General features: G+C 36.3%; 1 protein-coding gene across 1 annotated transcript in view; it reads left to right on the top strand.

Annotated features, from left to right (window-relative positions):
• Positions 1–17,965, top strand: part of CWC27 (CWC27 spliceosome associated cyclophilin) — a 260,191-nt gene that overhangs the window by 9,690 nt on the left and 232,536 nt on the right. The window contains exons 4-7 of the mRNA XM_004374548.2: positions 896–1,039; positions 3,698–3,796; positions 4,484–4,587; positions 6,862–6,931. Of these exons, the coding sequence (XP_004374605.1) occupies positions 896–1,039; positions 3,698–3,796; positions 4,484–4,587; positions 6,862–6,931 (417 nt within the window). The remainder of the gene's footprint in view (positions 1–895; positions 1,040–3,697; positions 3,797–4,483; positions 4,588–6,861; positions 6,932–17,965) is intronic.

Genomic DNA, 17,965 nt, shown 5'->3' with positions numbered 1-17,965 from the left:
ATGAGTCCAGTTCCAGGTCTGTATAGAAATTCTGTTAACTGAGAGATTAGTGTGTATGTTATGTAACCCTTCCATATCAAGAAAGAAAAAAAAAAACCATATCCATTTCTATCGAGTCAATTCTGACTCACAGTGACCCTATAGGACAGAGTAGAACTGTCCCATAGGGTTTCCAAGACTGAAATCTTTACGGAAGCAGACTGCTACATCTTTCTTCTGAGGAGTGGCTGGTGGGTCAAACTGCTGACCTTTTGGTTAGCAGCTGACTGCTTAACCATTGTGCCACCAAAGCTCGCATATCAAGAAGACCACCTTAAAAAGGCTTACTTCTGCTCCTTTGAAAATTGGCAAATGGGAACAGTGTCAATTTAGAGAAGATTCAACTTCAGAGTTTTAAAACACCACGGTAAAATTACATAACAGTCATAGTAGATTGCTTAAATTAAAAAGCAAGAAGAACACAATTATTCGTGACAATTTGAATGAAGGTGGGAAGGGGCAATACTTAAAGATTCCCTGATGGTTTGAAGGTGATTTACTTGGAGAAATAATAGAAGGTTCTAAAATCTTAGATGACTTTGAGGGATGGAAAGAATAGGGAAATAACTCTTAAAGATCTGTTGCCCACCATTTGTAGGTAGGCAACTTTCCACAAAATAGGATAAATTGACTAAAAGTAAGTATTTTTAGAGATACATAAAGGATAGTAAAGTCAAGTATAGTAGCATTGAAGGAATAGTAAATATTGGATTTGATCACACTTGAAAATCAATTAAAGAACAATATTTCATTTTTGTTAGAAGTTGTTTGGGACCTTGCTCTTCAACTGATGAAATATGAAGGCTCATATTATAACTGAGGTCATTCACTAAACCTTTTCCTTTTTATGCTTCAGGATGAATTTCACTCACGGTTGCGTTTTAATCGAAGAGGGCTGGTTGCCATGGCAAATGCTGGTCCTCATGATAATGGCAGCCAGTTTTTCTTTACACTGGGTCGAGCAGATGAACTTAACAATAAGCACACCATCTTTGGAAAGGTTAGTGTCCAGTTATCTTCAACCTGTGGTTTGGTTTATTATATTATTCTTTAAGCTTCTATAATATACATGATCAACTTATCTAAGGGCTGCCTTTATAAAAATATTCCCTAAAGTATTTAGTTATTATTCCTAAAAGTGATGGAATAGATTTCTGTTATAATGAACTATGAACGACCATTTATATTCTTTTCTGTGTGTTTCAAATTAATCATGGTTTTTACTCTAAAGTTTATTTTTTTAATCACATTAATGGCACATGCACACTCCTCACTTATTAACATGGTTAAATTCCAAAGACCAGGTTGTTACGCGAAAGTCAGCATTATGCGAAATGGGGGATTTATTTTTCTGTTTTCAGACCATCCATTTGTCCGATTATTTTTTGAAGAAAGTATGATCATGGAAATAATAACAGCTAAAATTTACTGATATCCTCATCACTGTGATGAGTCCAGTTACAGATTATTTCTAAGTGGAAAAGGAGGCTTGGAGGAGACAAAGCTGGATAAAGCCGGGCTGTGTGATTGGAGGGCCCAGGGCTTAACCGCTTCACCTTCCTCCTCTGCTGGGTCAGAGCTTCCCTTGCAGAGCCACCTTCAAAGCTCCACTCCCACCGCTGCAAGCCCTGCATTCATGATCCCAGAGCCTTCTCTTCCCTTGGGGTCTGGAGAGTCACCAAGGCTTAGGGCTTCCTGTGAGGGTGCTGGGAACCTGGCCGTGCACCCAGCCCCACCAGGGTGGATGCTTTAGGGCCAGTTTGGCTCACTTTGGGATGTCATTAAACTTACCCACATTTCTTTCAAACACCCTCTCCGATGCCTCTTTCTTTTTTTCCCCTTCCAACCCCACGGCGATTTTGAGCTACAGGGCCTCAGGCCTCATAGGAGCTGAGAACCCGGAACAAGTGCCCACTGACTCAGTGCTGCCTATGCATCTGCCCAGACACCCTGGCCATGGAGGAGGCCGGCCACGCGTGGCAGCTGAACGTTCCCCCTGCTGGCAGAAGGGAGCAGAGGGCTCAAGGCAGCATGGCCCAGTTTCCCGGAGGCTGACCCCTCAAGAGACGGGACACTCCGTAGTCGTTGCTGCCATGGCTGCATAGTTAATGTACAAAATAGTCGCATAGTAGATTTTTTTACTATTGTTGTAAATGCAAAATGTCAGGTAACGAGATAGTTGATAAGTGAGGAGTAGGTGTATTATGTGTACGATGTCACTAAGCCAAAATTGTTTTCACATTTTTAGAAAGCCACCTAAGTAATAACATTACTAGTTTAAGATTTATTTTATAAATGACGAATTCCCTTAAGTATAAGTGGAAGTTGTATTGACAATGAAATTTTTTACTGGAAATATTATTTTGAATAAAAACCCAAAAACCAAATCAATGAAGTCAATCCTGACTCATGGCAACTGCCGTGTGTTTCAGAGTAGAGCTGTGCTCCATGGCATTTTCATCCTGCTAACATTTAATGTCATATCAGAGAATGTTCTTTCTATGGAATTTTTAATAATTTTCCTTAAAAGGGATCCTGAAGGTCTTTTTTTCCTCTCACTCTTCTCCATTTCCGTAAGTGTATTTTTATGTATTTCATTTCTTAGGCAATTTAGACTCGACTAGTGTATTAGCTCCCTCTGCTGGCTCTATAAGAATGGTTTCCCCATATCCTAGGCAAAACTGGATTTTGTGATGTTGGAAGGGGAAGAAACACAATTAGCACAATTGAAAAAACTAGTGTTGTTTAAAAACTCTTGAAAAATGTTGAATGAAAGGAGTCGTGCTAGAATTGTAATATTGTTGCTTAATAGGTATTTGACAACATGGTTAAAAAGTATGCATTGGCAGGTTCTTCCTAGCTATTCCACTGTAGGTAATCTGATGTTCATAGAAATCCCCCCTATTATTTCTAAAAAATAAGAACCTGCTGCTGTTGAGTTGCTTCTGACTTATAGCGACCCTGTAGGAGAAAGGAGAACTGCCCCATAGGGTTTCCAAGGCTGTAATCTTTCCAGAAGCAGATTGCCACATCTTTCTCCCGAGGAGCCACTGGTGGATTCAGACTGCTGACTTTTCAGTTAGCAGCCCAGCACTTTAACTACTGTGCCACCAGAGCACAGTATATAATAACATGGTGCCATTCTTATCATTTTTTACAGTTGATTCTATATAACTTACACATTTGAAACAAAATATAATATAGTGGTTAGAAGTCAGAAGGGATGTCAGTGTAGGCTCTATATCTTCTTTGAGCTTCAATTTTCTTATCTGTAGAAGGAGGATAATGATAGTAACTACTTTTATGATGTTTGTGAGGATTAAAGAGATAAAGTTTACAAAGCATTTAACACATTATTCTTGTTATTTTTATTAATTGTTTATTCTACTCTATTCTCAAGTCTGAATTTTTTATGATATTTGAATAAAAAGTTGTCACTCAGTAGGAGGTGTTTTTATTTTTTATAAAAAACTTATCGGATGCTTGAACTCCATCCATGCTTTTTCTCCCTTAAGATGAAGTTGCTTTATTAAATGCATATGCTCTTATATAATTATATTCTTCTCTAATTATTTTAAAAATATTTTTTAAAGTTCTTCCTTAATTCAAAGGATGAATGTGATATATTTGCCATTAAACGTTCTTTCTCATGTGATAGGTGACAGGGGATACAATATATAACATGCTGCGACTGACAGAAGTAGACATTGATGATGAAGAAAGACCACGTAATCCACACAAGATAAAAAGTTGTGAGGTAGGAGCATGATCATTATGAGATGCAGCCCTTAAATTGTCATTTCAGAGGAATTGATTATTAGTATTTTTAAACTGTTGGATGAAGGCTTTATTTATACAAAATTACTAACACAACTCCAATTTTATCTCTGTAATTTATTTAGGCACAATTTCTGATTAGGATTTTTTTTTTAAATTAAAAGGTTTGAACTCAAAGTTGAAACTAGAGCTGATAATCCAATGAATAAAAATGGAAAATTAGAGAAATTAGGTTTATTTAGCCCAGAGAAGTGATGTGATAGCTAATTTAAGAGTGATCCTTCATTGAGGAAGCGAGGTTGTTAACAGCATTTGATTTGGAGTCGAAACACCTGAGTTTGTCTCTCTTCCTGTGTATCATTTAAGTTTTTTTTTGAATATTTTTGCCTTTTGTAAAATAGGGATGATATCTTCCTTACTTAGTAACAATAGGATTATGAGTCTCTCTCCAATGAGACTAAGTGGAAACACTCTATGCTGTGTGTGTGTGTGTGTGTGTGTGTGTGTGTGTGTGTGTGAGATATATATGCTATATATACGTCACTATGCAAGTAACGGTTATGTGGGGAAAAATGTATACACTAAGATCAGTACAATTAAATATTGGTTTTAATTTTTCATGAAATTAAAAAATTGAAATAATGTTTTCAAATATTTCTTTTCATAGGTTTTGTTTAATCCTTTTGATGACATCATTCCAAGGGAAATTAAAAAGCCGAAGAAAGAGAAACCAGAGGAAGAAGTAAAGAAATTGAAACCCAAAGGCACAAAGTAATCATAGTAGAAAGATTTTTCTTCAGCTTCAAACGCAATGCTAATTCATTTAGTTCACTTTAGTTCCTTATGTAACAGTTGTTCACCAGTTAGGGAAGGGCCATTTGGAATGAAGAGGATATCTGAATTTAGTGTTTTTTTCTAAATGAGCATTTTTTGCACTCAAGTACAATACAACTTAAGCTAAAATATCTTGTCTCAGAAGTCCATATGAAATCTGTGTTAACAAGTAATAATTTTATAACCACAATACCAAATATTTATATAGATGAGTTGTTGAAATCTTTTTGCTTTTGTTTTTTAGTTGTTTTTAAATTAGTATATGCTCACTATAAAGAACATGGAGCCCTGGTGGACAGTGGTTAAGAGCTCGGCTGCTAACCAAAAGGTCAGCAGTTTGAATCCACTAGCAGCTTGTTGGAAACCCTATGGGGCAGTTCTACTCTGTCCTATAGGGTCGCTATGAGTTGGAATCGACTCATTGGCAATGTGTTATAAAGAAGATGGAAAATGAACTGTAAAGGATATTTTTAGTAACTATATGATGCATAATTTAACTTTTCACTCCTTTTTTTGTTGCTATTAAAAAATAACCTTATTATAAATATATTTATATATGAAGCTGTTTCAGTATTATGGATTATTTCCTGAGGACAGTTTTCCAAAAGTAGAAATTTTTGAAATAAGTTTCAGTATTTTGTGGACAATGTTTTTTACATTATTAATTTTGTCTGTTTTATTAAAATTTTATTAAAGAGTTCAATTTACTCTTTTATTGAATTGTAGCATCCACATCAGAGATTTTATTGTACTTATAAAATCTAGAGAGTTCTGCATGTAATCCTGTCTAACACAGTTAATAAGAAGCAAAGTTCATTAATCTTTCTGAGCTTCAGTTTCCTCACCTTGTAAAATGGAGATTATAATAACATCTGGTTTTTATGAGGGTTAAATGAGAAGGGGTATGTGAAAACACCCACTAGAATATTCAATACATATTAGTTTCTTTCCTTGATATCCTACAAAATAAGTAAGTTGCTTTTTTAAAATGTCAGACGTTAGATACTTTAATAAACATTTGATGCCTTGTGGCAAAATAATTTCTTATATAGCTATATATTTGATAGCCTTTTATTTATTTTGACTAATTTATCTCTGGGTGAAAGATCACTATCATATTCAGATATAATATTTCATCACTATGATTTACCTTGGCAAGAGGCTCAAATTTTTTGGTTTCTGTTTTTTCAAATTTACAGCAAATATGTTTTAGGGATGATGTGGTGATCATTAATTGCATCTAGCTTTAAAAAGAAAAAGAAAAACCCCTCTTTCATTGTCAAATCTTTTATTTTCTCAGTGTTTGTGAGAGAGTTTTAATAACTTGTCATTTATCTTACTTGGGATTTTCTGCTTTATTCTGAAGGATCCAAGGAAATAAACTGAGTTTTTTCTTCCCATGAGCTATTTTTTAGTTAAGTTTACTGCTTAAATTTTTTTATCTGACAATTTTTTATAACTTATTATTTTAAAATATTAAGACTTTCTGGCAGATATTAGATTAATTGCTTTCCATTCATAGTGTTCTTGAGGCCATACATTTATTAGTTTTTTAGGAATCTCCATTTTGCTACCAGTTTTGATAAAAAGCTGGACTATTTCTGTCATTCTCAACTCAGTACACTTAACGGTAGTGCTCAGGATGAATCTTTGGTCATTTGCCTAGCAAATATGAAACATCTGTGGTCTAAAGTCAAAGCCTTAATGCTTCAAATGATAGCAAAAACATAGATCCTTTGTATATTTCTGCTAAGTACGAGATAATACACCCACTCCTCACTTATTGACATGGTTAGGTTCCAAAGACCAGGTCATTATGTGAAAACCAGTGTTATGTTAAAATGGAGGCTGAGTACATCATTGTATAGCTGCTAAGTTACATCATTACATAACTGCCAAACCGCTGAGAATCATGGCCAGTCAAGTTGACACGTAATCTTAACCATTGCTCTCATCTCATACCTCAGCATTTGCTAGTGCCAGACCTATGTCATTAATGCGCAAAATAATCAGAGAGTAGATTTTTTACTACTGTTGTAAATGTGAAATGTCAGATAATAACAAGATAGTTGATAAGTGAGGAGTAAATATGCTGTCTTTTGTTAAAGAGAATGTTTTTATTTTTGTAAATTCTATTTCTTTGAAAATAGATTGATAACTTTTTATTCCTTTTTTTATTCCTTTCGTTCCTTTTCCTTTTTTTTTTACTAGAAATTTTAGTTTACTTTCATTTGGAGAGGAAGCTGAGGAAGAAGAGGAGGAAGTAAATCGAGTTAGTCAGGTAAAACTCTAACTTGCCCTTTGTTTTGAATTATGAAAGAGATTAGAGTCTATATCATACTCATTTTGTATCTCTTACTGTATCTGACATGGCACATTTTACATGGTACACACACTCAGTGTTTATTGAATTGCTTAATAAAATGATTGTGGTCTCATATTTGCAACTTCTTAAAATTCTAGTTTTTTTATCCTGGCATTTTTTAATCAGAACAAGAGTTAATGTTTTTTGAATGGTTCAACATTATAATTCAGATTTTAACAGCTATTTGGTTAATTATTTTGCTGGATGATAGTGATTATTATTACCATTGTTGTAATAAAGAGTCACAGACCAAAACTGTTGTATTCATTTTGATGTTATTTATACATATTTGTTTGTGTCATTAATTTTTATCACAGCCCTTTGAGATAGGTACTGTTATTATCCGCATTTTACCTATGAATAAATTAAGATACAAATAATTTAGGATTTGCTCAAAATTGCATAACCAGTAAGTAACTAAAGCTGGGATTTGAACCCAAGTCTTTTAAACTGAAGTTCATGTCTTTGGATTATTACATTGCTTCCTGGTCTTTTACCTCACTAGTCCTTCCCATATACCTTTAAGTGTGGTTTTCCTAAATACCATTTTTATCACAGTACTCATTGCTGAAACACCTATAGTGCCTTGCCATTGTTTAGAAGAATGATTCTAATATGTACACCCCAAGATAATTATTTTCAAGGGCTTTTACCCCCAAAGATTCTGATATGCTTTCTTTTCTTGAAAATTGCTGAGCACGGAGACCTAAAGGATTAGCTTCATTGAAAGTCTTTATTGTAATAATTAATCCTATAACCTAACACTACCATACTTACCTAACATAGTCGCCTATTTTTTGCCAATGCTAACAATTAAAATTGACTAGAAAGCACATTATTGTCCCCTTGTCTTTACTTCTTTATCCATGTACTTCACCAGTGAGCATGGTTTTGGTAGGCTAATGTTGTATATGTAGAGAGCACTCTACTTGTACCCCTTGCATTAAAATGGAATTAAAATAGGAAAGCATAAGAGATATTTTGGTCATAAGTTCTTCTCCCTCTTTACAGATACTTGAGTGATCTATTTGATACCATGGATTCAATTACCACTTAGGCTGACATTCTGAACTCTAGGAGACAAGGCCAAATATTTCTTCTGGATGTTATTATCCCTCATTCTGAGTTGCCTTTAGGAAGCATCTCTACTTTGGATATCAAAACTAAGTTCATCTTTACATGCAAACCTCCTTTCCCTATTCCTTGTCAGCATCAGCAGTCACTCTGTCACTACAGTATCTCAGGAGTCATCTTTCCATTCTTGTTTTTTACCAGCTACATCCATTTAGTTTCATGTTTGCATTTTTCTGTGTCTGCCTGTGTTAGTACCTCTATTTAGTAGATTCTCAGTAAATATTGGATGAATTAATGTTTAAGTGTTATTGATCCTGCCTTCTAAATATTTTTTGAACTTACTCTCTAATTCTCCTGTCACTATCACTGTCTTAGCTCCAATCCCTTTTTGTTTCCAACCTGGACTTTTGTAGTGAACTGCTCCTTTCAGACTCTTTCTTCCTGTAATTCATCCTCCACCCTGTGACAGAGTGAAGTTTCTAAAATGTAAATCTGATCACATTTCCCTCTCACTCCCTTTCTCCCTCTTTCCTCTACCTCTCTCTGTTTTCCTTTCTTCCTCTGTCTCTTTCTTTCATTTATTTCACTGCTTAAAATCCCCTTGTGACTCACTTCTGTTTTTTGGATAAAGTCTAATTTCCATAACCTGCCGTACAAAGCCCTTCTTGCTTTCACCTCTGCTGACCTCACTAGCCACATCTCCCAGTGCTTCTCTGCTTGCACTCCACCATACTGACCTGTAGGAGAGCCTTGTCCTTTGTGAGGAGTATATCTCAAAGCATTTGGAAAGTAGTGAGAGTGAAGCAATAAAGCATTTTGAACAGTGCTGATTTGGAATGATGGGTAAAGAATAACAAAGTCTCATTAAGATAGTCATATGGCCAGTCAACCAGACTCCTTTACTAAGTAGTTCATTCCTGAGCGACAGTCTTGCATATTCAGGATTCAGATCTGTGCTTCAGCAAAACAAAAAATTTACTATATATTATGGCCATGTGAGAATAATTGTGAATGGACAAAACCCATAAATGGTAGATCTGGGAATTGCCAGGGTTCCCTTTCATTAATGTTTTCCAAATATGTCAAGTTTCCTTGTGTGCCCATTCGTTTTTCCCAACCTTCCCGCTCCACCATTTTTTCTTTTGCTTGGAGTATGCTTTCCTTTAGTTGGCTAACTTTTGTTTTCCTTTAAGATTTAGCTCCACTATCACCTCCTGATTATCTCCACTCCCTTCCCCAGTCAACTCCCCACCCAAGCTGTGATATTAAAAAAAAAAAAAATCAAACCCGTTGCCAAGGAGTTGATTCCGACTTATAGCAACCCTATAGGACAGGATTGAACTGCCCCATAGGGTTTTCAGAGAGCAGCTGGTGGATTCGAACTGCCAATCGTTTTTTGGGTAGCAGCTGTAGCTCACTGTAGCTCTTAACCACTGCACTACCAGGGCTCCAGAAACTGCGATAAGCACTTCTTTTTTTCTTTTTTTTTTTAGAGGAAGGTTTACAGAACAATCTAGCTTCTCATTAAACAATTAGTACACATTTTGTTTTGTGACATTAGTTACCAACCCCATGACATGTCAACAGTCTCCCTTCTCAACTTTGGGTTCCCTATTACTAGCTTTCCTGTCCCCTCCTGCCTTCTAGTCTTTGCCCCTGGACTGTTGTGCCCGTTTAGTCTCATTTTGTTTTATGGGCCTGTCTAATCTTTGGTTGAAGGGTGAACCGCAGGAATGACTTCATCACTGAGCTAAAAAGTGTCCGGGGGCCATACTCTCAGGGTTTCTCCAGTCTTTCAGGCTAGTAAGTCTGGTCTTTTTTTTGTGAGTTAAAATTTCATTCTACATTTTTCTCCAGCTCTGTCCAGAACCCTCTCTTGTGATCCCTGTCAGAATAGTCAGTGGTGGTAGCCAGGCACCATCTGGTTGTGCTGGACTCAGTCTTACGGAGGCTGTGGTAGTTGTGGTCCGTTAGTTCAATAAACACTTCTTTATATGGTCCCAAGACAATCTGTCTATGTCCATAAAAGTACTTAACGTGCTGCATTGTAGTGATTTATTTTCTCATTTCCTAACTGCTAAATATTTATTTTATGTAATTCCTATAACAACCGTGCAATATAAATGTTGTTATTCCTATTTTGTAGATGAAGAAACTGATACTAAGAGACGTTAAGTCACTGTCTAAGATCATGTAATTAGGAGGAGGTAGAATAAAAGTTTTGAACTTAGGCCTTTATAGCTGTTTAAGTCTCTAATATGATTCCGATTGCTGCAGAAGTTGCCTCCTTCTAGCCCAACCCATCTAGAAGGCTGGTGAGAAACTTCACTGGTAGCTCAGCATTCTGGGTTGGGAGACAGCTATACTCAGTGCCATTGTCCCAATGCCCTTTCCAAACTCCCAGAAGGTTCTAGATACTAGGTTGAGCAGACTTAGAGAGCAAGGACAGGATAAAAGAGTTTTTCCTGTCAGTCTTTTTGTTGAAATTAAATTTCTGGTCTAAAAGAAGTTTTGTTCGCAATTTCTCTGGGATTGATATCACTAGGAAGTTAGTTTGAATGTTTTCTCTTTGTAGCAACAGCATATATAAAATGTTCAAAGCTTATTTTCCTTTTTGTTGCTTTCCATTGCACAAAGTAGAAAGAAAATTATATGTTTAAGTTGTATTGAATGTTGTGAACTTGGTACTCTGAAAGCAATTTGTGTTTGCTGTAAGATTAAATCGTGATAGGATACCACCACAGGTTGTGGTAGCTTGCCCTTTATTTCCTCTCTTAAACCTGAGAAGCTCTTCAAACAGTAGAAAGACTAAGTAAAATCATTCCTTCTGCCAAGGAAATTGAAACACATAGTCCATTATCAAATGACTGTTATAATCATGGTTTTGAGTCTATTTTTCTCATCTAACTCTTTAATAGTGTGTTCTATATGATAAAATTATCATCAGATGTTTGTATCTGACTCTCAGATCTATGTCTCTAGCCTAGTTTCCTCTTCTTTTCTTCAGCTGCCTACTGAACATCGGTTTGAGTATCTCTCTAGTTACCCAAACCCTGGCCAAAGAGTAACTCATGTTTTCTTCCCAAACTTCTCCCTGTTCTGTGATTTCTATTCCCTGGTTCCAAAGCAGAATGTTAGATTCAGTTCAGACTCTTTTCATACTTTTTCTCTGCCCCACCAGTTAGCTGCTATGTTGTAGCAATTTTTCATCCATAATATATCTTAAATTTGTTATTTCTTTTTAATTTATTTTGCTACTACCCTTGCTCAGGCATTTATTATCTTCAGCCTGAGCTGCTGTACTCGCCTATACACTGTTCTCCCTTCTCCCTTCACTTCTTTTCCTTAGCATCATGACTGCAAGAGTAGTTTCCCTGAAGCCTGGTTAAGATGTTACCACTGTTCTCTACTGAGTATAAAAACAAGACCAAATTCCTTGGGCTATGATTTTAATCGTCTGCTTTAATGGCTTCCTCTTTACCAACTCTAGAGCCCTGGTGGCACAGTGGTTAAGAGATTGCCTGCTAACGAAAAGGTCAACAGTTGGAACCCACCAGCTGCTCCTTGGAAACCTTATGGGGCAATTCCACCCTGTCCTATAGGGTCACTATGAGTCAGAATTGACTCGATGGCAATGGTTTTTTTTTTTTTTTAACCAACTCTGTCCTTTATCCTAGCGCTTCCTAAACTTTCCTCATGATAAAAATCACTTGTGGCACTTTTTAAAAATTAAGATTCCTAGTCCCCATCCCAGACCTACCGAGTCAGCAATAGCATTCAAGGGAATGGTCTGGGAAGCTAGCCTTTAAATGAATTCCCCTGGGATTCTTATCAGGGAAACGTGGGAAACATTGCTTTGGCGAATCTGACCTATTTATTAGCTGTTCTGCATCTGTGCCTTATATTTGCCTTTTTCTGTGCCTTTGTTCATGTTCTTTTTTCTGCCTGAAATGCTCTACCCTACCTCTCGATGTCAAAGTCATATTTATTTTTTAACACTTTAACACTTACAATACCATCTTTTTAAAATATCTTTTTCAGTTTTCTCTAAGTAATCTTTCTGTGTCTGAATCTTTTTTGTGATTCTTTGCACTTTTCTTTTAAAAACATTTTAGCTTTGTTACACAAGAAACACATGCTTTAAATTCTCATTTTATACCCTATTCAAACATTGTACTCTTTATGAATCGTGCAGAGTCCTAGGCTGTGAGGTCCTTGAAGGTAGAGTCTGTGTTGTCTTTGAGTGGCAGTGTGGTAGAGTAGAAATAGCTTGTATCTGGGGTCATACAGACTCAGATTTAAACTTCACTTTCCACTGTAGGAATCGACTCAACGGCGACGGGTTTGGTTTTTTTGGATTTCCACTGACACTCTGTGACCTTGGATAACTTAGTCTCTCTGAGCCTCAGTTTTCCTTTTCATAACATGTTAATGATATGTACCTTTTAGGATTGTGAGATAAAGATATGGATAGTCCTTGCTTTCATATATAATACAATCCTGAAAATGTCTTTGAAAATCAAATGTCTTAAAATAGAACAATAAACTATATGTTATAATTGGTATTTCATTCTCAGAGCTAAAGAATATCATATAATCTCTAATATTATTATGATTATTATGCAGAATGAGCCTCCCCCTTGCCCAAGGCAATCTAGGACTAATGAGAAACTTCTCTGGCATCTTAGGCTTCCAGGATAGGAAGCCATAAGCTCAGCACAATTGTCCTCTTGCCCTTCCTGAGTACTCTCAGAGAGTCTGGATAGTAGCTTGAGCAGGCTTGGAGAGCATGGGTGGGAGAAAGGATCTTTGTACACAATAGCCCACTAACAACGCATTCTCCACACGCAAGTCAGTCTTGGCATGCTATGCAGAATTTCTAAATTCTTTTTCTAAAGAGTTTAGTTCTTTTGTCTGCTTTATGTAATGCCGTGCTGGGTAAGTTTAGCTGAGAAAAACAGAACGATAATAACAAAAATCTTTGAAATTTTTTGGCTTATGAGAAAGGCAATTGTCCTAGAGAGACAGATTTTCTCATGGTACTAATTCTAGATAGAATTCATATACAAGAGTATATTTTTGTATATTTTGCTTTATGTACAGTTCTTCAAAATATAAGTACCCTTGAAATACATTTTACTTTCTGGATAAAATGAAATCTTGGTAATAAAAGGAAAGTCTAGCCAAATATTTGAAAAATATGGGCAATAGAATATGTATATATATATATAGAATATATATATATGCACACATATATATTTAAATTTCGCCTTAATATTTTTAAATGTATATAATAACTACAGCCAGAGTCAAGTGTCTTTTACAATGACTAAAAATGTGCAGTTTCAGTAGTTGCATGAAATTAAATATTTCTAAAAGGGCTTGAAAATAATTGTTTCATTATTCATTTGCTTATCAGGCTTCTTGTTTCAATAACTCCACAGCCTTAAGCTTTATTCCAGACCCTGTCTGACTGATCACAAGTTAATAATTGGTAAAGTCTGAATTGAGACTGCTTTATGTGACAGGAGAAATAAGATAGAGTGCCCTCTGGTTTATGGATTATCAGTGTGGGATTACAGACACTGCTTCAACCCACTCATTATTCATGACATGGTGCCTCTCCCACATGGGTTAGCTTTCCTTCATTATTTATTTCAGTATCTTTCTACTACCTGATAAAATCTCTTTTAGAATCATAGCAGTTTATAGCACAGAGGGATCTAATCCAACTTCCTTTCTTTATAGATGAGGAAACTGAGACTCTGGTTAAGTGACTTGCCAGACTGACCTCATTTCTTTTTTGATAGGATTCCATGATAGAGGAATGCCATAATAATCATATCTTGAGTTCAGGAAAGTACATTGTCAGAGTCATGATATTCTTATGGACAACATTACAAAATGTGCTCTGGGAGACAGTATAGTCAGATAGATTTAAAGCTTATTGAACATTGCTGCCAGATGTTGCCAACTGTGCCTGATAATTTGAACTAGTAAGTTGAAATGTAATAGGAGTATATGTACATTCTGTACTTTAGTTCAATAAAACCAGCCGAATAGGTATAAGACCTAGCAGCCTATAAGCCCTAGTTGAATTATTAAGAGTAAGGTCTCTGGAATAAGAAATTTAACAGTCTCTTCATTGTTTGGATCACATTTGCCGCATTTTGGTTGGTTCTGGGCACGTTTAAGAAGTACATTAACAAACTAGATGTATCTAGAGGAAGGGAGGGTGGTGAGGAGCATAGAGAGGATGCTAAAAACCATATCAAGAGAGGAATGATTGAGAAACTAGATATACTTTGGAGAAGTAAAAACTAAGTGAAAATATGATCCTAGGCTTCAAATATTTGAAGGGTTTTTATCTGGAAGATCGCTGTTTCCATATTGCTTTCTTAAATACAGTGAAACCTGTAAGTGCCAGAACTCAATGAGACTGCCTTTTTTTTTGGGATCTCTCAAGTTTTCCGCCTTTGACAGGGTGCATCTTACCACTTTTCTATTGCTCATTTTAGTGGAAAATATTCAAGTTTTCCTTCTCTGACAGATTTCTGCCTTACACAGTTTCCGGCTTTCACAGGTTTTACTGTAGTAGTTTCATTCAAATGTCTGTATTAATTTAAAATTCACTCATGAATCTTTGGGTACAACTTAAATACAAATGTCAGGAAATATTTTCTAAGTAAAGCTTACAGTCGGACAGGTGCTTGGGTAGTTTGGTCCATGATAAAAGTACTTCAGTGGCTAGATTTTAGTACAGTGATCAAAGTGTGCCATATTCACAGTGGTATACATAATATTTCTCTCACTACAGACCTGCTAACCTTTTAACCTCAAATCCAAAGTTATAAAAGGACTTTTTCCTCACCCAGAAAAAGTTATATTGATAGTCAAACACACCATTTTTGAGGAGAAAGTAAGAACATTATGTCCTATTCTAGTTTATCTTATGAAATTAAACTCTCCCATGAAGTTGGGAGGTGGGGGTGGGTATAGTGTAGAGAGTGCCGCGAGACCACTTGCTCAGAGGTTGTCAGAAGCTTTAAACAGTCTAATTTATAAAAGGTTTTTGCCCCGTCAAATTGTTGAGTAAATGTAACATATGCACCATGTTGTTGTTGTTAGGTACTGTTGAGTCGGTTCCAACTCAAGCGACCCTACGTATGACAGAATGAAACACTGTCCGGTCCTGCACCATCCTCACAATCATTGCGACGTTTGAGCCCATCATTGCAGCCACTTTGTCAATCCATTTTGTTGAGGATCTTCCTCTCTTTCACTGACCCTCTACTTTACCAAGCATGATGTCCTTCTCCAGGGACTGGGCCCTCCTGAAAACGTGCCCAAAATACATGAGAGAAGTCTTGCCATCCTCGCTTCTGAGGAGCATTCTGGCTGTACTTCTTGCAAGACAGATTTGTTCACTCTTCTGGCAGTCCACGATACATTCAATATTCTTTGCCAACACCATAATTCAAAGGCATTAATTCTTCTTCAGTCTTCCTTTTTCATTGTCTAGCTTTTGCATGCGTACGAGGCGACTGAAAATACCATAGGTTGGGTCAGGTGCACCTTAGTCCTTAAAGTGGTATCTTTGCTTTTTAACACTTTAAAGAGGTCTTTTGCAGCAGATTTGCCCAGTGCAATGTATCATATGATTTCTTGACTGCTGCCTCCATGGGTGTTGATAGAGGATCCAAGTAAAATGAAATCCTTGACAACTTCAATACTAATATCCCAAACCAAACCTGTTGCCAATGAGTAGAACTGCTCCACAGGATTTTCTTAGCTATAATCTTTATGGAAGCAGATCATGAGGCCTTTCTTCCATGGTGCTGCTGCGTGGGTTTGAACTACCAACCTTTAGGTTAGTAGATGAGCATAAACTGTTTGCCCCACCCAGGGACTTCATGTCCCATCAAATTATATTAAATTTACTTATCTTTCTAATTGTCTATATTTAATTAATTAAAAAATTTGTTAACATATTTGTATTAGTATCTTATTGCTGGTGTAATAGATTACTGCAAATTTAGTGACTTGAAGAACACACTTTAATATTTTCTGGTTCTGGAAGTCGGAAGTCTGAAATGGGTTTCACTGGGCTGAAATCAAGGTGTTAGTGGGGCTGTTTTCCTTAGGGAAGCTCTAGGGGAGAATTTATTGCCTTGCCTTTTCCTGCTTCTAGCGGCCGTCTGTATTCCTTAGCATGTGGCCTCTTCTTTCACAATGAAGCCGGCAATGGCTGGTCGAGTCTTTCTCAAGCTGCATCCCTCTGACATTGATGCTTCTGCCTCCCTCTTTCACTTATAAGGACCATTGTGATTATATTGGGCTCTGATGATCCAGGATAATCTTCCCATCTCAGAATCCTTTATTTATTGACAAAGTCCCTCTTGCCATGTAAAGTAACATGTTCACAGGTTCTGGGTATTAGGATGTTGACGTCTTTGGGGGCCATTATTCTGTCTACTACACTATTTGTATTTAATGTAAACTCTGGTGGCGCAGTGGTTAAGAGCTCGGCTGCTAACTAGAAGGTCGGCAGTTCGAATCCACCAGCTGCTGCTTGGAAACCCTACGGGGCAGTTCGAATCCACCAGCTGCTGCTTGGAAACCCTATGGGGCAGTTCTACTCTGTCTTATATGGTCGCTATGAGTTGGAATCGACCTGATGGCAACAGGTTTTCTATGTAGTATGCCTAATAACAGGCACTGTTTGTAGTTCCTTTGTAGTTCTAGGAGGTAGAACTAGAATCAATGTTTGGAAATTACACAAAGTAAATTTTTTTTTTTTTGGCCCCAGTTGAAGAGAGAATTTTTCAATAATGGAAGCCATTTAAAAATGAATCGTTTTTATTATGAGGTTATAAATTCCTTTCAGGCATTGAAACACTGGTTGGTCATTCAATAATGATGTCAAGGTGATCCCTGTGTTGGGTGGGAGATTAGATTAAGTGGGCTGTAAAATTCTTTTTGACTATTAAGTTTTTCTGGTTTTGTGCTGGACGTCTTGGAGCTAATTAGAAGTCTAGCTGATACGAGACCTCAGACCTTCTAACTTCTTGGTCAGTGTCTTCTTCCATACCATCATGCCTTTGGCTTTCTTTTATTTCTACCTGTACTCTATTTAGTTCTGGCTATTTCTTTGTTCTTGGGTATGAAGTGGAAATTTCCCATATCCCGTTTGATGTTCATTATTGGATTTGTTTGCAGACAGTTTTGAATTTATCTCAGAGCTCCTTACACTAAATTCACTAAATATATTTAGTATTTTGTTCAGCAGCTACTCTTCAACTAGACAGATTTTTGATATAATTTTTTCAAATTTATTTTTAAATGTATTAGGTGTCTGTTCTTCTAAAATTATTGTTACCTGATGGAATAAATAGGAATCTTAAAATTGGTTGTTTAGAAAGAATAGACATTAAAGAAAAATGTCTGAATTCATTTTCACCTTTTTTGGGAGTGTCTCCTAATTACTTAAGTTGATCTCCAATTTGTTTCTCTGCATGTAGGATGCAAAGTCTACTATAGTGGGAAGGAACATCTAAAAAAAATGCTTTTGATCATTTATTTCTATGCCAATTTAACTGAAAAACTTATTTGAAATAGTAACAATTATTCAGATTAATTTACAGGCTCCTTCTGTGTCAAGTCTTATTTTAAATTAGTATAACACAATTTTCTTCTTTTCCCTTCAAACTGTTTAAATTTGGGGAGATAAAAAATGACCCAGTTTTAAAAACTGTTAATGATTAAAAACTAACATTTACAACTAAATGAAACAGTATAGCTTATTAATGGACCAAGAGTTTAGAGACTGGATTTCTAATCTTACTCCTGCTATTTATTAGTGTAAGTCTCATTTTT

This window comes from Trichechus manatus, unplaced genomic scaffold, assembly GCF_000243295.1.
Source record: "Trichechus manatus latirostris isolate Lorelei unplaced genomic scaffold, TriManLat1.0 scaffold00029, whole genome shotgun sequence".
In the NCBI taxonomy this organism is placed as follows: Eukaryota; Metazoa; Chordata; class Mammalia; order Sirenia; family Trichechidae; genus Trichechus; species Trichechus manatus.
Note: the sequence above shows the minus strand (reverse complement) of the source record. Positions and strands in the feature narration are given on the sequence as shown.